Raw genomic sequence first — 23,586 nt, forward strand, 5'->3', positions numbered from 1 at the left:
TGATGATTAGAGCTATTCTGCTTCCCAAAAAAAGACTGTTAACACGCTAAACTTAACAGCAAAAACAAAACAAAACACTCAATGGAGTTTTTAAGAGCAAAATCGAGTGAGCTATCTCAATAAGAATGACATCATTTCTTCTATATAAATGATCTGGTCTAATAAATTCTACATGACATCTGACACATTTTCCTAGTAAGATCAACTACTTTGCAACAGCTTAACATTAATTCTTTTACTTACCTGTATAAGTTGTACAGTTATACAATTTTATAATTAAAAACTTCTGTCAATATATAATCTTTAGATTCATTTTAGAAATTAAATTATGCATAGTTATTGAGAAGCTCAAATCTGTCTCTTCACCCAATATATTTTGAGTTGTAAATACTGATATTAATATGGGATGGAAAAACTTATAATCTAAATTATTAAACAAAATCTACTTAACAGAATCAAAGCCTCAACTGCTTTCCCAAATACACAAAAAAAATTTACTTGTGATACTTTTTAGAGTGCAATGAAAATCTAAATCCGCGCTCATTCAAAACTTCACTAACTGTTGGTTTGAGACTGACTTGCTCGAAAAAGTCTAATTCTTTCTAAACCATTATATTATTTTATTAAAAAGTAAGTATTTTTCTTACCTCAATGTATTAAGGGGGAAATCTGAATACCTACCAAACATTTAAATGTCACAAAAGGGCTTATCTCAACTTTATCAATATACAGCTAGTAAAATACTAATCATACTCGCTTTTTAATGTTAATTTACCTAAACTTTGGGAAACTATGGCTCTAACTACCTTTTTCCAGTCTTCTGATGGAATATAATCTTCATCTTCTTCAGATTCTTCTTCCATTTCGCTATCTACAACAATAAGACAATATACAAAATGTTTATCCTGTCCACAACTGTATATCTGTCTATTATTTTTACATCTACTATCAAACATTTAAGAAGGCCTAAAAGTATTTGCAGAATAGGACCAAGATATTTCTTTTTTTTTAAGATTTTATTTATTTATTTGACAGAGAGATCGTAAGTAGGCAGGCAGAGAGAGAGGAGGAAGCAGGCTCCCTGTTGAGCAGAGAGCCTGATGCGCGGCTCAATCCCAGGACCTGAGATCATGACCTGAGCCGAAGGCAGACGCTTAACCCACTGAGCCACCCAGGTGCCCCAGGACCAAGATATTTCTGATCAAAAAATACCCTCTCAGTTTAAAACAAAGCAAAACAAAAACCCCTAAACTTTCTGGGACAATTCCAATCTTAGAAAACTGTATTCTCAGTAAATGATTACTTCCAAAAACTTAAGAAAAATACTGAATTAGCAGATCAAAATAATCTGTTCCCAAACCTAATTCTTTCTTCCCTAATAAAAGGAGAATTTGGACAAAACAAAAATTGGTTTCCAATCAGTGCTCCTTGAGACACTGAGAACTTTGTAGCAACAGTTTGGAGAGAATGTGAAGGGAAGGCTACATACGAAGACTTCCATCCTCCCCAACCCAACCTCTGATTTATTCAGAGCAGGCAAAGAGCCACTTGTTTGTATTTTGGGAGTAAAAATGTTTTTACGTAAAGGGGTAGGAAATCTGAAAACAATTAAACTGTCAGCATCTTCTCAAGTATAAAATGGTATACAAAGTTCAAAAGGGTAACATTACATATAAAAATTAAATCTTCCTACGGAAAAGCTAAGATAGCTTTCCTGCATACACTGCAACCAAAATACCGGATCAGAAGTATGAAATAAATACTGTTTTAAGATTCAGTCACTTAGGGACGCCTGGGTGGCTCAGTTGGTTAAGCCGCTGTCTTCGGCTCAGGTCATGATCCTGGGGTCCTGGGATCGAGTCCCGCATCGAGCTCCTTGCTCGGCAGGGAGCCTGCTTCCTCCTCTCTCTCTGCCTGCCTCTCTGCCTGCTTGTGTGTACTCTCTCTCTGACAAATAAAATCTTGAAAAAAAAAAAAAGATTCAGTCACTTAGAGGCGCCTGGGTGGCTCAGTCAGTTAAGACCTAAGACCTTTGGCCCAGGGTCCTGGGAGAGAGCACTGTATCAGGCTTCCCCGCTCACCAGGGAGTCTGCTTCTCCCTTTCCCGCCCCACCTTACTCATGGTCTCTCTCTCTCTCTCAAATAATAAAATCTTAACAAAAAAAAAAAAAAAAAAAAAAAAAAAAAGATGCAGTCACTTAGCATCCCACTTTTAAACAAAATGTGGTAATTTACCTAAGAAGAAAAAGGAAAAATACCAGGCTTTCTCCAAACTTAATATTAACATAGTAATTTCAGTAACCAATCTCTCCTTACACTGACAGACTTTTCAACTGGACCATATCTTTGACCAAAACTCACAATAAAGTACCATTAGCAGTACTACATTCACTCTTAAAGTAAATATGTATCAGAAATCATTCACATGAAGCAGTAGCCATGTTCATCAGTTACAACACTGCTCCACTTCATGAGAGGTTATTGTTCTTCAAGTGTTTTTTTCTTTTAAACCACAGAAATTCAGACCCAAGTTTAAACCAGTAACACTAATGGTTGCCTTTTTCTTATCAAAGAGCAGTCATCCAGAATAATGATTCCTGCTTAGATTGAAATACCATGGAGCAGATAAAGCATGCAAATATTCAAGATACATACATTAAATGTTGTTTCAACTACTGCACATCTCTGACTAGATCACAACTGTAGTAAATTTAGCAGCATTCTTTCTGTATATAATATACTCTCACCTCAAGAGGAAAGCAGTTCTTGAGAACTGGGAGCCACTGATTAGAGTAAGCAATGCTTATGAAATAGCTAAAAAAGGCTAAGAGGCAAAGAAAGTAGAAAATGAAAACTAAGGAAATGACTAGGAAAAATAAAGATAACTATGAGACAAATTAAACTTAAAGAAGTGTTGGGGGTTAAAAAAAAACAAACACATTTTTTCGCACAGGAGCCTGCCAGTGGGGAACAAATTGATGGATGTTTTAGTGGACACAGATTTTATTTAAGTAATCTCTGCACCCAACATGGGGCTTGAACTCACAACCCTGAGTTCAAGAGTCATGCTCTTTACCAACAGCCAGCCAGGTGGCCCTGGAATGTCATCCTTAAGAGACACACACATAGACTTAGATATCATCAGACAGCTTTAAAAAACTCAGATCAATTTTATGGAGCCAAGAAAACCCTTTGGAAATGCTGGTCTGACACCTTGCTTACAGAGCGCCCCACAGCCTTACCAGACCCTGCTAACAAACACTAGCTGTTTCTGCAGAAGTTTGGACTCAAGGTCAACTGATATGGTTGCAGCCTATGTACAAGCAAGGCCCTGGATTCCTTACCTGAGAGAATGAGCCTAAGACCCTATCCAGGTTATACCAGCTCTCAAAGCATACCTATAGCCTCTTCTCCTTGTCTTAAGATAACCTCCTGACATCTGGGACTCAATTTTGCCTCATTCTGATGTCAAGTCTCCACCCCAAAGCAAATATGGGAATATATGGTTAAAAAAGAGAAAGAAAGAAAAAAGAAAAGATTAAGAAAAAAAGAACACATTCAAAATCAAGTAGTATAGTGACACAACACTCTGCAATCTACTCAGGGACAATGGGGCTCTAGCACTATTAAGTGAATAACAAGAACAAAACCCATTAGTGTTTAGCCAGATTTCAGAGTAAATGAATTCAAATAGATGAGTGAAAAACAAATGGCATTCTACATCATACATTAAATAGTAAAAATTATCCAAACAACAGCAACCGATGACACTTACTTGTATCAAAATATTTACATCGACGTGGGCGGATTATTTCTTGGGCATCTTGAGAAGCAACAGATTGAGACGGATCATCATTGGAAGACTGAGTTTCATCCTCTTGACCTGATGAGTCCTTTATATTCTCTTCCTGTAGAATAATAAATTAAATTTAAGATGTAAGAAAAATTACTGCATATGAAAGATTACAGTATTCCAGATACAACTAGAAGACTAAAGTAAAAACACTAAATGCAGCATGGTATTCTGGATTGGAACCTGGAACAGAAAAAAGGGCATTAGTAGAAAAACTGGCGAAATCTGAATTGTCTATAGTTTAATTAATAGTACAGCACCAGTATCAATTCTTATTTTTGATAAATACACCATGATTACATGAGATGTAAACAGGGAAAGTTGACTGAAGAGTACATAGGAACTCTACACTATCTTTGAACCTCTCAATAAATCTAAATTATTTCAAAACAAAGTAAGAAAACTGAATATAGAACTACCGATTAGCCTTTATTACTTAAAACAATAGGTTGGTTTTTTTTTTAAGTTTATACAAATTTATTTAGAAGAGGCACTGAAAAGAAATCTGGAATGACACAGATGAAACTATTACTTTTCAGGATAGATTATAGGGGACTTCCAACATTAATAAATTACTACTTAAACAAGAATAAAGACTACAATCTTAATAAATGCATATAACCTTACTTTATTTTCCCCACTACAGCCACTATTATCATCATTATCAGCATCTTCATCATCTTCACCTTCTTCTTCCTCTTCTTCTTCCTCCTCATCTTCTTCAGGTAGTCGAATAGTACTATCATAACCATAAAGACTGAGAAGTTCATGAATTGGCATGTCTCCTTCCTAAAAAGACCAAATAAAAAGTTAATTTCTGAATAAGTGAATATGTCATATTCCTGTAATTCACAACTTCATTCCATAGAGAATACTCTTAGAACTGTATCAAGAATTCTCAAATCATAAAAGGTGAATGAAACAATTCTGAAACCCAGGAAAATCCTAGTCTTCCAAGAATTTCTATAAGAGACTAAACCAATTCTCATTGCTAACAACAAAACCTTTAAGCATAATAAAGAAGTGACACTGGGTTAGAACTGTTCTGTGCAATCAATTCAGTAAATGGCAGTTAACACTATATATAGATGCTCACACTTAAGAGCACCATACATATTTGGGAATGGGGAAAAAACAATTAGAAAAGAGACTGGAAACTAAGTTAACAAACTCAGAAAAGGAGGTGAAATTCACAGCCCAATCCAAACACATTAAAAGAAAACAGTAATGATACATAGGATTAACACTAGAGTCTATTAGCCGTGCGTTCTTTTCTAGGGTTACCTAAAATTACATATAAAATCCTGTCATGCAATCTTTGCTATGTATTATACAAAACTATTATATGACCTCCATCTCACAGATGAGGAAACTGAGGCTCAGAGATTAAGCAATCTCTCCCCAGATCATAAAACTTACAAGTAGCAGAGCCAGATTTCCAGTCTAATTCCAAAAGCCCATACTCATCAGTACATCATACTGCTTCAGCCAGGGATCACCCCTAACTCCATAAAAAATATACCCTCTGAGGATGAAATGAAGAAATATCCATATGCAATGAAATGAGTCAAGTTTTCTATAGAAGAAATTCACTCTAATTAGTAGTCAAGTGATGATAAAGTATCAGAGAAATCGGGGGAGCATTCTGACTCTAAAAAGAAAATTTTATCCAAATTACCTGAATGTACTACATACATTCCTGTATGCCCTCTTTCCACAACCCTCTACGCTACCTCTCCGTTAAAAATTTAACAGGCAGTTTAGGACATACAAGGGCAATCATGAGACAAGACATGTTTTGTATTTCTCCAGCAGTCTTGTGGCATTATTCAGAGACAGAAGTTAAGTCGCCCATGTGTTAAAAACATTGTTCTAGTAGAGACGGATACATCAGATTGGATGATATAACCTGATGACACTAAGCACGAAGACAACAGAGCTAACTCCCATCACTCAGAATTCGAGTAAAAGAAGCAACTGATATTTATAATTTTAAAAAGTTTTCTTATAGAAAGAGGCAGGAAGAAAATGCGGTTTAACACTTGTATTTCACATTGTAAATGGATATTCTAGTTATAAATCAGTTTGTGAATCTGTTTCCAAAAGAGAAGTCAATTCTGAGAGCCCTGACTGATGGCTTACAGCAGCCACAACCTGAAAGGTGGTAACTGTATCAGGTAAGGTACTATCATTCCAGGTCAATGACTAGCTGGCATACTTAACTGATTTCTCCTATTGTGTTTCTCAAAGTGCAATAACACAAACAGTGCTTGAGGTGTTCAAGAATCTAGTCCATGCAGATATCTGGTCCATGTACCAAGGACCTGGTACAGGAGACAGAAATCTGGAATTAGAAAATCAGGATTTAAAAAACTAAAACAGAACTTTAAGATCACGAAAGTGGGATAAGAGAAAGAAAAATAAAAGGCTGGCTGCATATACAATGATAACAAAGAGCCGCCATAAAATGTCTTCTATGTGCCAGGCATTTGTGACAAGTACTTTGATCCCACTATCTTAATCTCTCTCTTTTTTCAACAAAAGTAGAGTAAGAATATTATGCAATCTCAACAGATCTTTAAAAGTACCAGTGGGAGTATTTACTACCTTTATTTATAAATAAGAAAACTAAGCAGAAGGAAACTTCTTGCCCTGACATAGACTTTTCTATGATACCTAGACCTAATCCCATCTCGTATTTCCCATGAACTCACTCTGCACACAGATTTGAAGGTTTAACAATGGCTGTCACTACTATGAACAAGAGCCATGGAAGTCACTGATATGAATAAGGACCAAACCAAAGAAAACCTTCAGCATAAGTTTGCAACTAACACTTACATGGACTTGAAGACTTCCTAAAAACTTCGTATTTATCTCATCTTTGAAACTTCCTTAATGGGGCGCCTGGGTGGCTCAGTTGGTTGGGCATTTGCCTTCTGCTCAGGTCATGATCCCAGAGTCCTGGGATCGAGCCCCATGGAGGCTCCTCCCTCTTCCCCTTCCTTCCCTCTCGTATTCTCCCTCACTCTCTCTCTCTGAAATAAATAAAATCTTAAAAAAAACAAAAAACAAAAAACAACTTCCTTAATATAGGTTGCTATTACCTCTAAATTTTACGAGTTAAATGGTATTTCAAAAGATCATGCAGAAGGTATATTATTAATCAAATGTCCTCAGGCTCTCTACCTTTGGTCTGTCGTATTCAAGGGCAATAGAATCACCTTGAGGGCTTAGCAAAACAGAGTCCTGGCCCCCACCCCAAAGTTTCTACTATAGTAGGGCAGAGGTGGGGGCTGAGTATCTACATATTTTCTATAAGCTGGGCCATACTGATACTCTTGGTATGAGACTACCTTGGGAACCACGTATCTCACAGTATAAGTTACCTGCAAATTTCCTTTCCATTGGGAGGTAATAAAGCTTAATCATTATCTTTAATAAAGCTTATCACTAACACCTGACACCTAGCTCAGTTATGTGTCAAAAGGATAGGTGACATACTAACTGCATGAAAAGAATTTTTTTTTTTAATCACTTTTGGGAATATGGAAAGCCTCATATTCATGATTAGGTCAATATTTTTCCCTCCTAGATAAGTATTTAAGAAGAATGACTTACTTTAGCTCTCCTCTAGCCATCCAAGATGACTAAAGACGACTAAGGGTAAGAAGGTGGCCCCAGCTCCTGCTGTCATGAGGAAGCAGGAAGCCAAGAAGGTGGTCAATCCCATTTGAGAAAAGGCACAAGACTTCTGGTATTGGACAGGATATCCAGCCCAAAAGGGACCCCACTTGCTTTGTGAAATGGTCCACAGCGACATCTAACTGCAGCAGGATAGAGCTATTCTCCATAAGCATCTGAAACTGCCTCCTGGGATTAACCAGTGGACCCAGGCTTTGGACTTTGCTACTCAACTATTTAAGCTGGCTCACAAATACTCACCAAACACACAAAAAAGCAGAGATTGTTGGCCCAGGCTGAGAAGAAAGCTGCTGGCAAAGGGGATGTCCCTATTAGGAGGTCACCTGTCCCTCCAGCAAGAGCTAATATTCTCACCACCTTTGTGTAAAACACGAAGGCTCAGCTGGTAGTAACTGCACATGCTGTGGATCCCACTGAGCTAGCCATCTTCCTCCCTGCCCTGTGTTGTAAGATCGGGGTTCCCTACCGTATTATCAAGGTGAAGGCTAGGCTGAGCCATCTGGTCCACAAGAAGATCTGTACCACTGTTGCCTTCACACAGATTAACTCAGAAGACAAATGAGCTCTGGCTAAGCCACTGAAAGCTATCAGGACCAATTACAGTGATGAATATGATGATATCCACCCTCACTAGGGAGGCAACATCCTGGGTGCAAAGTTGGTGGTTTATACTGCCAAGCTGGAGAAGGCAAAGGCTAAAGAACTGGACATCAAACCAGATAAATTTTGAGTTTTCTGTACATGAAAGTAATAAAAAGTTCTCTTTCAAAAAAAAAATGTTACTCACTTTATAACAATTCATTTCTCAAAGAAATATTTAACAACACTTCTAATATTGGGTAAGCAGAGAACAGAGGAGAGTCAAAGTGGCTGATCACAGTACATATGGAGGAGATCTGACTGAATGGCAAGAAATAGTAATAGAACTGGCAGATAAAGAAAAGTCACCTAAGTCAGAGCAAATGACTACTGCACAAGTATAGAAACAAAAATGATAGCTGGGTTACTCTGATTAGAGCAGAAGGTATCTGTAGAAACTAAAAAAGTTAGACCTGGTATTTTTACCTACTTTCTCTGGAGGTAAGTGTTTTCTAGTAGGAAGTGTTATACTCTACTCTTGACTCCATTTGAGAGTAACTGCTAAGCAGTTACTGGCACTGGAAGGGCTTAAGGAAAATTATAGACATTACAAAATGTTCAAGGTGGATTTTGGCAGGGAAAGATTTAGAGACAGAGGTAGGATGGAATCCCCTGCTATCATTCATGTGTAGTATAATTAGAACTTAAACTAAATTAGTGGATGTGGTAAAAAACAAAAACAAAAAAAACAAAAACTCAAGAGTCCCTGAAGAAATCAATGGGATTTAACCACAAGTAAAGATCAATCAAGAGGTCCTGGTAGCACTGAATCTCTGTTCCAGACACTCCTTGTGCCCAGACAGATGCACATTCATAGGACTTCTAAAAAAAAGTTCTAAAAAAATATAAAAACAACACTAAAAAACAAAAACAAACAAACAAAAAAAACCCAAAATTAAAAACAATAAAGCTCTAATAAAGTTCTAATAAACTTCAAAGTTAATTTTAGGTGTGCTCTATCACGTGTAAACAAAATCTCCTTGCCCATTCCATCAAGAAAATACTCGCTTAATTTTAAAAACAAAGAGTATCTAGAGCTTTTATGCTTTTGCTTAAGTATTAACTTTCAACTTAACCTCTGTCACCTAATATCAAGTAAGAATGCAACAAGTTTCTAAGCAATCAAGACCCACTGAGGAATACAACAGAGTTTTACATTAGTATGAAAAATATCTTACTTGATATAAAATATAAAGCAAAGATCTTACAGTAAACACAGCCACAACTACAGTAAAAACCAAACTCAATTCGCCAAGGAATCCTCGGTTTCAAATTCAAGTAGCATTTATTATGTCCCTACTATGCACTAACGAAGTAGGTAAGATTTAACAAGTATTTTGTAAGGGTAATTCATTGTTGTCTGCCTCACCCCCATCCCCCCAGTCCTTTTTCTTTCAACTTCTATATTCATCTTCTTCCAGGAAATGCTTCCTTCCTTCCAAGCATGTATTTTGACTGAGAGCTCACCTTCTGGACTATATAACATCTGATCCAATTGGAATCACTGCATTTCCTGGCCACAGGTTTGGAATGGGCACATGACCCAAGCCTGGTCATAGTTTGTTTCCAAATCTGTACCAGTGGCAGCTAAAGAAACGTAAGACTATCTAAAGCAGTACATCTTCGGAGACCTGGAAACTGACAGCATACAAAGACAGTTGGTCTGAAAAAGGATGCCATGTAGATCGGCAGAAACAGAAAATATCTTCTGATGGCACTTGAGTCCTTAAGGCCTAGATATCCTCCTGCCCTTAATAAAATTACATGAGCATTAAATTCCTCATTTTGCCTAAGTTAGTTAAAGATGGATTTCTATTATTTGTCCCCAAATATTCTGATGTAAGGGGTAATGATACCTTATAAAACAAATGTTCCTTGTCATTTCCCTCTGAAAAAAAGACTAAAAGCTAAATAAAACATGGCTGACAATATACTGTTATATTAGGGACTGTCAGTACACCTGTTCTAGGTAATCTCTCATTACCTTATATTGTTAAAGTCTGTGTTCTACATGGTATTAAGTAAGGGGGCTTTTCTCAAGTTAAACTGAAACATCACAATAAAGTAGCAATGTTTTTATTTTATTTTATTTTATTTATTTATTTGAGAGAGAGAGGATAAGCAGGGGGAGAGACAGAGGCAGAGGGAGAAGCAGACACTCCACTGAGGAGCTTGATGCAGGATCAATCCCAGGATGTGGGAATTATGACCAGAGCCGAAGGCAGACTCAACCAACTGAGCCACCCAGGTGCCCTAAAGTAGCAGTGTCTTATTACCAAAGATTGAAAGTATAGAAATGAGGGAAACAAAGTGAAAGAGAAAATTATGGGTCAAGTAGAGTAGATGTTCACAGTTTGGGTGTTATAAATTTCTTTGAGAATTTTATAAATGATATAACTACTAGGATTTATTGAGTGATTATCATGTAGGACACTGTACTCAATTTTTATATAATAAAACTGAAGCTTTAAGATGTTAAATAATTTGTCCAAAGTCACAAACCTGCAGCTGACTTTTGACCAGGCAGTGTGACTAAATGCTTTATAATACCTTTACATATACATGCTATGTACTATCTTAACCTGAGAGAATGTGAAATAAGATGTACTGCATTGACAGACTGTAAGAAATATAAAGGAAGATATGGACATGGTACAAAATGAATAAAAACACAAGAATGTGACTATACTTGCATACTATGCTTTAAGAAGTAAGTTCACTAAGCACTATAACAAAAACAGGAGCAATCCTGTCTGCATAACCTAAAGGGAGGCTAGCTGGAGATGAAAAAAATGGGACTTTTTAAAAGACAAACATTTTATGAAGTTAAATCTGTCCTTTAACTTCAAAACAATACAGTAATGTTACCAAATAACTTCAGTATTATTTTAAGGCTGGAGAGGTGTCCATCTGCTGGGAGAGGAGTGGGTCCCTTTCCCTCATATCAGATTAGTCATTTAGAAATGACTGCAGGTGACAGCAGATACTAGCTATTGAAGGGCCATTCGGTGGATGGACACAGTACTCTTCTTCTATCTTGTACCGCAAATAATTTACCAATAAATGCTTACGAAGGAAGAGAGGAAGAAGAAGGAAAGAGACTGATTTCCAGCGAGGACGATCAAGGGAATATATCCAGTTTAGACTACAGAAACAGTTCTGAGGTAACCAACCTCCTGGGGTTGGGGTTTCACTATAAGATAAACTCTAAAGGGATGGAGGCACTGAACTTTATAATCCCCACATTGGTGTTTCTTTTCATTCAATACCATTCTTCTTTGTATACTTCAAAAAATACTTGATCTCTCACATTTTAATCTTTATTTCCTAGTTCTGGAGATTCACCAGATGGTATGTGTCTAGCACTTCAAAGTGAATATTAAGTTTAATATTATTATAATGTAATTTTAAAAAATACAGATAAATAAAGAGATCACTGATCCTGATCCCTCTTCTCCTAAATACACCACTACAATTGTGCCATTCAAAGACTGTGATTTTAAGAGTACATTTGAAAAACAGTTAAAACAGCCTGCATATTGCTATTTCTAGCAAAAAGTCTGTTTACTACAGCAATGATCCTGACACTCCTCCTAAGATCACCACAATAAATTCTAATCTGTGTATCTAATTCTACTAAGACATTAAAATGGTAAACTTATATAACTACCTTTTAAGATTCATGCCTGTAATGAACTATACTGAAATGTAACAACATTAAAGCACCTTCTATGAAAAGCTACTTTTCACCTAAAATTTTAGACTTCAAACTGAATGAACTTAAAACTACAGGCCATGCAGTTATTGATAACTCCTGAATAAACCAACTGTCAGAATTCTGCCATGGTTACATCAAAAGTTCATGTCATATAACCAACATGCCAGGTAAAAACCAATTAGCCAATTCTTGACAGAGCTATAATATTTCATTTCTATAAAAGAAAATCAGTAATCAATATGAGAAAATCGTCCTCATTTTTTAAATTAAAGGAAAAAAAGTGGTTTATAACTAAAGAGTTTATAATTATACTGGCCCTGAACTAGCTTAGCTGCAGGTTACAGATAAAAGCATTGGTGATTTTGAGCAACTTCAACCTAAGCCTTAATTATTCTGGAAAAAGCTAGGAAGCACCTGAGAAGGTGTAAGATGGTCTGGATGAAGAGAATGATAAAAGACTGGTTCCCTGTCTCTTTCTTTCTATATCCTCTACAAATAATTCCATTTTAAGTTCTTTTCCCCTAAGAAAGGTCATTTGAAAGCAAATTTGGGGAGGCTATAAAAGCCTGGAGGCAGCAGCAAAAAAAAGAAATAGTAAAAGACAATACAAACTTCTAGCAAAACCCATTAGCAATTTTGTACTAATTAAATGTAATAGCTTATTTTCCAAAACAGAAGAAAACAGTTAACATCATTCTACCCCATAACCTGTACTGATTATCTCCTCTTCAATAACTATTTACACAATTATCTAGTAATGTAGAATGTAAGAAAATGGAAAATATAACATTTTCCTCCTTTAAATGCTATCCCATGGATGGGTTACTCAGAAACGAAAATATATCTAAAGCAACAGAAGTTTCTATGAAATATAGGCAAATAACTGTCTTTCCGCTTAATGAATATATGAAGAGACTGTGATTCTTTGAATGTTCACCTGGGTTTCAAACAAATTATACCAGTCTTCTGATTGACTTCCCAGCCTCTTCTAAAGAACAGTTTTGACTCCAGGCTCTTTAGGTGCTTCTTAATCCTTTCTTGAAAAGCTTTTATAACAACTATACATCATCGCCCCTAAAACCAATTCTGTTTTTGGCTTAATAAAATATTGAATTGCTTAGGCACTGTGGATTAAGCCAACATTAATTACCATTAGATCCAAAATGAGACCATCTGACAAGATTTGACTAGATATTAATAGAATTTCTTTTCTAGCTCTTTAAATGTACACTTTAAAAAGTTCCAAACTAAACTTCTGAAACACAGATTAGTCTTTACTACTACAAAAGTACAAAAATTCATTTTTCCACGATATTATGTATTCCAAATGCTTAAAGACTGACAAAATGTCTTATTTATTTCTTATGTTCTTTTTCTCATGGAGTACAGATCATATATGTAGTATATTTTAAATTAGAGCATACCAGATCGATTTATCCATTCATTCAAAATGTTTGACCACTCTTGCTAAGTACTAGGAAATACACTAGGGAATAAAACGGACACTGTCCCTCCTCTCATGGAACTAAAAGAGGATACAGATAATAAATTAGACAAACATGTAAATACAAATTGTGTTACTTATAAAGAAAGTACTGAATGGGGTATAGTGGTTAAAAAAAGTTAATCAGGAGACAGGTTAAGATTATTCAGAGGCAACATTAAGCCCAGAGGATAAGGAGTCAATCTCAGAAAGCACATATCAAGGAGGAAGAATGAGCTGAAAAGCCTTGCAGCAGAAGCAGCTGGTGTGGCTACTTTAATAGCATGACAGGGGCACTATCATATATGGATGAAGGACGGTATCATGCAGATGGCTTGCTGGCCAAGTCAAGGAATATGGATTTTCTTCTGGTGTAACAGGAAGCCACTGAAGAAATTTTAAGTAGAAGGCTGACACAAATGGATCTGTATTTTGAAAAGACCATCATGGATATTATAGATATACCCTGAAGAGAAGAATGGTAAAAGAGGATATGGGGAAAATCTAGTTGGGAAGTTACTGTTAATAGTCTAGGCTAGAGATGATGGTGACCTGGGCTAGAGAGTGGCAGCAGAGATGGAAAAACAGTCAGGTAAGAAGTGTATTTGTGGATAGAAATGATAAGCTTATTTAGGATTGAGTACTGGGAATGAAAGAAGAGGACTCCCTGATTTCTGACTTAGGCAACAAAGTACAATATAGTGCCTTTTTCATTAAGCTGAAGACTGGGAAGGAACAGATGGAGGAAGAACATCAATTAACAGTTCTGCTTTGGACATTTAAACTTTATTTTTCAAGAATTTTTTAAAAAAGATTTATTTACTTATGTTAGAGGGGGGGAGAGAAATAGTGCACACACATGCACACAAGCAGGGGGTGGAACAGAGAGACAGAATCTTTAAGCTGACTCCTCACTGAGCACAGAATCCACTGTGGGTTCCAAACCACAACCTGGAGATCGTGATCTGAGCTGAAACTAGAGTTAGATGCTTAACTGACTGAGGCAGCCAGGTGCCCCCTGGACATTTAAAATGTAAAGATGTCTACTGAGATATCCAAGCAGAAATGTCAAGCAGGGGGTTAAATAAACAAAACTGGGGACAGGAAATATGTTAATCCTAGAAAAATGAAGAATACTGATACCATGGTTATAGATTAGATTAGATCACCTAATTTAGTAATTTTTGAATTTTGTGTGTATATATTCTAATTCAGTATGCCTTGGGAGAGGTACAGGAATCTGCCATTTCTCAAGTCCATGAGCGATTCTGAAGCAGCTGACATTCATAACTACATTTTGAGGATCCCTAATTTATAGACAGAAGAAAAGTCCAGAACTGCAAATTGGGAATTCCAAATTTAAACCTTGGGTGAGAGTCTACAAAGGGCACTGAATAGAAACAAACAGGAAAAACTGGACAGTGGGGTACTCCAAAATTCAAATAAAAGAAGGGAGTGGTAACTGTTGAATACGGCTAAGAGTAAATTCCAGAGAAAAGTGACTGATGGATAGAACAATAAAATCATTGGTCATCTTGACAGGAAGGGGTATACTATCTATTTTATGGAATAAATGGGAAATGAAGATAATAACCACTACTATGAAATTGTGGCTCTGAAAGGGTATAAGTAAAAGGTCAGCAAGTGTGGGAGGACAGAGGTATATCTGAGGAAATTCAGCATACTTTTTTTTTTTTTTTAAGATAGCAGGAGAGGGGTTGAGGGGCAGAAGGAGGGAGAGAATCTTAAGCAGGTTCCACACCCAGTGCAGAGCCAACAACCTGACTCAATCTCACGACCCTGAGAGATCATGACCTGAGTGGAAATCAAGAGTTGGACTCCTAACCAACTGAGCCACCCAAGCACCCTCTTTATATAGCCCATTTTTTACTGGATACCTGTGATGTTTTATTTAAGTAACTATTTTAATTCTATTCCAAATAGTTATTTCTTTTTAAAAATGCCTTACATTTCAGGGGCGCCTGGGTGGCTCAGTGGGTTGGGGCCTCTGCCTTTCACTTGGGTCGTGATCCCAGAGTCCTGGGATCGGGCCCCCCGTCGGGCTCTCTGCTTGGCGGGGAGCCTGCTTCCTAAAAATGCCTTACATTTCAAACTTAAAATATCACACCTATGACCACAAAAATTTTCAGTATCAATTATATACAATACTACTTTTCCCCTACAACAAACACAGAGGACCAAAATTTCAAGTATTTCCTCTTTCCCCCCAAAAAAACCCATGACTACTTCATTCTCTAGCTCTTAGTGTTATTTACCCTTGCAAGATCCTCTATTTCAGAACTGAAGTTTGTTTCTCCTTCCATCATTTCTTCCTCTTCTAATGTTCGTTCATCATCAAAATCATGAACCAGCATGTCAGCTGATGGATCAAATTCATGGTCATCTGATGTTGCTGAACCTCCTGGTAAAGAATATTTTAAAAAGTGTGGTAAACCAAATCAAATGTTATTAATATTAATTTAATGCGTATGCTATATGAAGCTGGATACAAATTAAATAAAAGTATCAGGGAAAAGCTATGTCCGAGTATTATTTGTTTTCTAAAATTCTTGCCCTTACACTCATCACCAACACCCCAAAAAATTCTCTTCTCTAAGGGATTACTTTTTGCCCCTGTTTCACCTCTATATATTCAGTTAAAATTACAACTAGGATGAAGGATGGGAGGAGAGTATAGCTTTTAAAAAAGTATATACAGCTTTTAAAAAGAGTACTGTCATCTAACCATGAAATTTCAGTTGCAAAGAATAAAGGGCCGTATCAAAAACAGAATGATCATTCACGCGGGAAAAAAATCACAATTCTTAATCATTTGATATTTAATAAACCCAATGAGCATGAACCCTTACGGCCCATGAGAATACACAGTCATGTGAAATACAAAGACATATGAATAAATAGTCTAATGAAAATACAGCTGCACTCAAATATTATTTTATTAGTTCTTCCACAAAAATTTATTTTAACATATAGGTAGCTGTTTTTAACTTATTTGATTTCAGAAAATAATTCTAATATAGAATATAAAAGCAAAATTTATTAAAAACTGCATACAGAACTCTTATGAAAGTCATTAAAAATACTCCAATAGGTCACTGATGTGTAAGCTAATCTATTTTTAGCATGGTGGCTGGGGAATACTGCTGTACTCAACAGGGTCAAGCCTGGAATTTTAGATTGCAAGTGCTCGGCACATACATTCTATAAACTATTCCCACATTTCGCTATTGCCAAACCTGGACTTAAGTTTGCAAAAGCATTTTTTTTTTTACTAATAAATAAGTTATTTAACATTTAAAAAATCAATTAGCAATTTTTAAATCAACTTAAACTGTTAAATTTATGTTAATAAAGGTTATATCATTAATTAGTAATATATTATACCAATATACTTTTCCTTCAGTCCATTGAGAACCAGTAAGTAAAACAGAGTCAAAGGTTGATATTTTGAAAAACAGACTATTAGGGATAAAGGGGTGCCCACGGTTCAGGGGTCTTGTCATCTCCCTCCATTTTCGGTGTAAAAACCATTTTTTGAGAGCTTATTGTGTGCCTAATACTATGGCTCATGCATGCCGTACACATTATATCTTATTTAATCTTTGCCACATACATTATATACATTAAACATACATACATTGTATCTTATTTAATCTTCAAACAATCCTAAGAACAAAAACAAAAACTTGAGGCTCAGAGAGTTTAAGCAGCATGTTCAAACCCAGAGAGCCAGTGGGGTGGCAAGGATGGAATTTAAATCCTGAGTCTGCTAATTCCAATGCCTCTGCTTTTATTATACTTCAAGCTTCTTACAAGCCCCAGCCTCAGAGACAGTAGGTATCTTGCCTCAAAGAATACTTGAAGAGAACTGATTTTTCTTAAAAAGAAGAAGGAGGAGGAGGAGGAAGAGGAGGAGGAGGAGAAGGAGGAGAAGAAGAAGAAAAAGAAAAAAAATTAATTTAAGTAAGCGTTACACACAGCATGGAGCCCAACACGGGGCTTGAACCCACAACCTGGAGATCAAGATTTGAGCTGAGATCAAGACCCAGATGCTTAACGAACTGAGCCACCCAGGGGCCTTGAAGAGAACCTATTTTTACTAAGATGTGTGAACTGCAAGCCAGGTCAGGTGGTAAACCACTCAGAAGTCTTTCTGCTCTTTGAAGAACACAATACTGGTATTAAATTTAAAATAACTAAGTACATAATTTCTAAATCAGGTACCACCTTATAATACCAATGAGTTAAAAAAAAAAACAAACAAAACTCATCGAAGTTTTAGAATGACTTAAAAATAAAAATAAAGGGGCAACTAGGTAGCTCGGTCATTAAGCATCTGCCTTCGGCTCGGGTCATGATTCCAGGATCCTGGGATTGAGTCCCACATCAGGCTCCCTGCTCACTTGTGTTCCCTTTCTCACTGTGTCTCTCTCTGTCAAATAAATAAATAAAAATCTATTAAAAAATAAAAATATATTTCATATTACATATATTATCAATTTCTTTGGATTAAGAAAAGTCAGGCATAATTTTATTAGGGCATCTTAGTATTGGTTGAGGGACTGGACACAAGAGTTTTGTAAGAGAGCAGTTTGAGAACCCCTAATTTAGTTGCAGTTTTGTCCCAATCATTATCCCTTCTTCTTGAGTTTTTAATGAAAAATACTCCCAGAACTTTTCAGTTCACCCACCAATCTTCCAGGATGCTTAGTCAATAATCACGTATTCCTACAAGTGATGCTGTATTTTTTTTCTCCTTTATATGGAGGAAGATCCTAAAACCACCTCACACCAGCACCCTGAATGTACTATTATCCTAATCATAATACAATTCCGTATGAACGCAAATACTGCAAAAATCTAATTATGCTTAATTCCTAACTACTTACGCATTTTCACTAACTAAAAAACAAAACAAAACTCACATGAATACAGAGCATGAAGTTATTAGTATTCTATTACTGACCTAAAGTCTCCTTTTTTGTTGTCATTTGCAAAGCCAATTATATTTAAAGCTTTGCCACCTCACCCTCTCACTACATGAAATACCAAAGCATAGGTAAACCTTTCCCCTTCTCACTCCAATTCTTTCTCCGCATATACACCACACTGTTTCCTACTTTCAATTTCACTTCTTTTCTTGCCTTAATCTGACTTCTTGGTTTTATCTGACTTTTTTACCTTGTTGAAACCAATTAACCATCCTATTCCTTTCTGTTAATTATTAAACCTATTGTTAGGCTGTCTCTTAGAGGTAAAAATCCCTAAATAAATTATTAGAGGGAGGGAATCTGATGCTTTGTGTAAATAAGTATTTTTCTTTAGAGTTAAGGCAAAGATCAGTTTGGTCATAAAATTACATCTTACTATGAAATTACTAAAAGGTACCTTATATCTTTTCAAAGATTCAAAAGATAAATTGTTTATAACATATCATGGGCACTTATTTAATCATTTTATTTCCTTCCCTTCCCTAAATCTTTACCCCCTCTAATGGTTACTAGTCTTACAGGTAGAACCCTGTATCGTGCCTCCACAGGTTTACACTGGTAAAGTCTACAGACAAACCACTGAGCCTGGGTCATGTGACTATTATTAGTACCATCAATTCCAAAGTACAGATGTTACAAAGGCCACCGTCTTTTACCAGTGGACCAAAAAAATTTTTTACACAGAAGCCTCTATTCCTACTCTTTTCCCACCAACTTTTGTTAATTGCCTACAATCAGTATTACTTATAAGAGCAATATATATTCCTTTTGGACAGAACCCTGATATTATAAACACTACTTCAAAATCCTTAGTCTGAAAAAAAAACAAACAAACCCACTAGCATTCAGCAAATAGTAAAGGCCATCAATGATTTTGTATTCTTCAAGTTCCACTATTCCAGTTCAGCCTAAGCGGATTCAAATGCAAGGGAAAATGAGAAAGCTATTTATTAATATCACTTTCGAAGTAATTATTTTTTTTTGTGCCTATATATTACCTATATATATATACATTCGTCTCAAAAATCCATAGAAAAATATCTAGGGGGGCCTGGGTGGCTCAGTCAGTTAAGCATCTGCCTTCATCTCAGGACACAATCACAGGATCCTAGGACTGAGCCCCAGCATCCGACTCTGCTCAGCAGAGGGCCTGCTTCTCCCTCTCCCTGCCACTCTGCCTACTTGCGATCCCTCTTTCTTTCTCTGTCAAATAAATAAAATCTTTAAAAATATATGTATCTAAAAAAAAAAAAATATGTATCTAAAACTCAGTCTATCTGCAGTATAACATTAACAAAAACAACTAGAATCTATTTTTTTCAATGAAAAGATATCTGTGTTTGAAAGAAAAAAAATATTGGGAACAATTCCATGTCCTAAAAAGGATACAATCATCTACTATTTATCTGAGGTCAGATTACTTCCAACCTCAACCATCCAGAACATATTTATAAACTAGAAAGTTAAAAAAAAAATCCTTGAGTTTCAGAAATGTCACAAAGCCTAATATACTTTATTTCCAAGCACATTAGAAAGAGTAAGACATCTGCAGTTGAAATAAATATGACAAAACTCACAGTCAATTGAGCACACTAGTCATTTAGAAGGGATCTAGAGATATTCTAGTCTAGCTCCTTAATTCATTGTACTACAGAGTACAGTGAGTTGTGTTCATGAAAAGGACCCCAAACCATTAAAAATGACATATACTAACCATTTTTACAAACATTCTTTCCAAAACTTACAACATAGGAAGATTGCTTTAATAATCTGGAAAATTCAGTAATACATCGTACCTAAATATTTAATATATATATTTTCAAATAAAACATTACCATGTCTCAGAGAACTCCCTTTCTGACTCTTATGCTATACTGAGCTGTTCCTTAATTCACGTACTCCATTACAGAAGGCAGTCCTCTCTCTTTAAGTCCCTGCACACGGAGGCAAAGACTAGACTCTTTCCTGACTGCTCTTTAGCTCCAACCAATTGTTGATATACAAGAATGTTATACTCAGTAGTGCCAGAACTTCTAGTTGTGAGAAACCTAAATACTGATTTTATATAAAACATCCTAATTTTTTAAAAAGATTTTATTTATTTATTTGACAGACAGAGACCACAAGTAGGCAGAGAGGCAGACAGAGAGAGAGGGGGAAGCAGGCTCCCTGCTGAGCAGAGAGCCCAATGCAGGGCTCAATCCCAGGACCCTGAGATCGTGATCTGAGCTGAAGGCAGAGGCTTAACCCACTAAGTCACCCAGGCACCCCAAAACATCCTAATTTTTAAGATCACTGCGACTGGCCACACAAAAAACATTTGTGGCCCAGATATGGTTCAAGTATCACATGTTTGCAACCTCTAAGTTAAGAAAAAATGAACCTGTACCGTATTTGTAAGCGGTTTGAATCTAAACATAACCTTAATTTATAACTTTAAGTATTCATTTTTGAATGTTCTTGTTTTACTTTCTCCCTCACTAAACGCATTAATTTTTTTCTCAAATACTTTGACTTTCCTCCACAAGTAAATATTTCTAAGTAGTGACTCCTTTTGAAAAAATACACTTCACATATACTTGAAATCAAATAGCAATTAAAACCTGTAAGAAATACACATAGTAATTCATAAAAAAAAAAAGAACCCACAAGTCACGAGGTTGAACTCACAGCAGCCTCACCTGTACTTTCATGGGCAGTCAAATATTTCATCCATTTCTTTTTCCCAAGAGAAAAGAAGCATTCAGAAGAAAAGCAAGTCAGATGATAGTCTAACTCTTCTAAGGCTTTTTATAACTCATAGGACAAATGTTAGTCAAATAGAGATTACAGAAAACATAGAAAATACTTACCTGGACTTGAAGACTCAACAGATGGCTGGGGAGGGGAAGAAAAGAAGAAAAATGATCATCTTTATATAGGAGATCTTTACAAAATTTACAGAATTATTCAATGACAAGCATGATACCAAAAACCACAGTAAGTTCTAATGTCTGAATTGTCGAAGACAAATTAAAACCTTCCATATAATCCTTTGACATCATATTTATTTAAACATAGAGAAAAATTTCAAACACTCCTGAAACTAGAAACAAAGACGATAAGGAATTGATTCAGATTTTGAAGGCAAATATGGGTCTCATAACATCTGTAGTTTAAGAGATCTGATTTTAGATCTTGGAACTTTCGAAAATATTTTCTCCAATGAAGACAGAGGAAATTATACACAAGGTTTGCTATCAAATTGGTCTCTGGGTTAAAATGTGTGGGAGAAGGGAGGCCAAAACACTTTTTAAGACATTAAGTAAAAGTTATATTTTAAGAAAGCAAAAGGGAAAAGTAAAATGTTATTAAGCACTGAACAGTACACTAAGTTAACTTTACTCACAGACAACATATTTTTAAATAATTACAGAATTAGTATGCTTCAAGCTGAAGTTGAGAGAGGTTATCTGATGGAAAAATTACAAACATTCCTAATTACAACACTGCCTCTACTATAGCATTCTACTCCTCATATATTTAACTATAAGCATTCAGAAAATTTAAAGATAAAATTGGTAGCTAGCAACTTATTTTACTAATATCACCACATGACAATTCGTGGCTCTATTTTATCTAAATTTAGTTAATTCACAACTACAAACAAATCATCTATAAACACACTTCTATAAATAACAAAAACTAAATATGCTTCAAGTGACATACACTTCATAATTAAAATCTTTCCTATTCATTCAGAGCTATTTCATGCCCATTAGAAGTCAGAGATGCTGGAATGCCAAAAGCATTGGCAAAGAGGTAGGGTTATTCTAGTACATATCTTCCAACCTTGATGGCTCAACTTAACAGTTTTTCGGACTTTACCAGAGTGCAAAAGCAATACGCATTCAGTAGAAACTGAACTTCAAATTTTAATCTTTTGCTGGGCTAGCAATATGTGATATGATACTATCTTGTGATGCTGGGCACTGGCAGCAAGCTGCAGCTCCCAGTCAGGCATGCGATCACGAGGGTAAACAACAACCAATACATTTACAACCACTGTGTACCCACACAAACTTTCCGTTGTTTGCTTTCAGTCTAGTATTCAATAAATTACATGAGATATTCAACATTTTATTATAAAATAGGCTTTGTGTTATAGGATTCTACCCAACTGTAGGCTAATGTAAGTATTCTAAGCATGTTTGAGATACACTAAGCTAAGACGGTCATTCAGTAGGTTAGGTACATTAAATGAATTTTGACTTAATGATATGTATTTTTTAAAGATTTTATTTATTTATTTGACAGAGAGAGATCACAAGTAGGCAGAGAGGCAGGCAGAGAGAGCAGGGGAAGCAGCCTCCCCGCTGAGCAGAGAAATCAATGAGCTCAATCCCAGAACCATGGGATCATGACCTGAGCTGAAGGCAGAGACTTAACCCACTGAGCCACCCAGGCGCCCCCTTAATGATATTTTTCAACTTATGACAGGCTTATCAGGACATAACCCTATCACGAGTCGAGGAAAATCAGTATTTTCCTTCTTTCTGCTAAGGGGGCAGAGAGCCAAGAAAAACAAAATAAAATGAGGAAGGTGCCTAATTTTTCAAAAGCAGGCATCTTAGACAAATTTCTTATGAGGTATTAAAACTCCATTTTGAAAAGTGTCTACATTATGCTATTGTACTAAGTATGACATTCTAGACAGTACATGATAACTTAGATTCTTTTGAAGCACACTTTTCCAAGGGTCCTATTTCTTTTTCCTTCTAATGCTTAAAATAATTCTGGACTATAACATCAACTAATTTTAATAGAAGACTAACAGTATTCAGTATTATATATTTTCAAGTGTCACACCACTACCTTTACTTAAAAGTTACTTTGCCACAACAGAGTCCAAACAGTGCTACTTTTTAATTCTATTCCTCCAATAGGAAGCTGGAGAGCAGGGTGATAGAGTAATGTAACTATAAAAAGGGTTTCTAGCCCGCTCTTTGTTTTGTGAGATTAAGAGTCATTTATGGTTTGTCTCCCTCCCAATCCCATCTTGTTTCATTTATTCTTCTCCTATCTCCTACCCCCCCATGGACATTGGGGAGGGGAAGCGAACCATAAGAGACTATGGACTCTGAAAAACAACCTGAGGGTTTTGAAGGGTCAGGGGTGGGAGGTTGGGGCAACCTGA

General features: G+C 36.1%; 1 protein-coding gene and 1 pseudogene across 19 annotated transcripts in view; one reads left to right on the forward strand and one right to left on the reverse strand.

The window, feature by feature from the left end:
• Window positions 1-23,586, reverse strand: part of MIER1 (MIER1 transcriptional regulator) — a 60,753-nt gene that overhangs the window by 23,383 nt on the left and 13,784 nt on the right. For 10 of the 19 annotated variants that reach the window (XM_045981568.1, XM_045981640.1, XM_045981657.1 and 7 more), the window contains 5 exons: window positions 21,263-21,287; window positions 15,675-15,820; window positions 4,481-4,642; window positions 3,776-3,908; window positions 807-871 (listed from right to left, as the gene is read on the reverse strand). In XM_045981568.1, the coding sequence (XP_045837524.1) occupies window positions 807-871; window positions 3,776-3,908; window positions 4,481-4,642; window positions 15,675-15,820; window positions 21,263-21,287 (531 nt within the window). Of the gene's footprint in view, window positions 1-806; window positions 872-3,775; window positions 3,909-4,480; window positions 4,643-15,674; window positions 15,821-21,091; window positions 21,129-21,262; window positions 21,288-23,586 lie in introns of all 19 variants that reach the window. The other 9 variants (XM_045981559.1, XM_045981548.1, XM_045981610.1 and 6 more) reach the window with 1 other exon arrangement.
• Window positions 4,977-8,288, forward strand: LOC123947126 (annotated as a pseudogene).

The sequence above is a fragment of the Meles meles genome, chromosome 1 (genome assembly GCF_922984935.1).
Source record: "Meles meles chromosome 1, mMelMel3.1 paternal haplotype, whole genome shotgun sequence".
NCBI lineage: Eukaryota > Metazoa > Chordata > Mammalia > Carnivora > Mustelidae > Meles > Meles meles.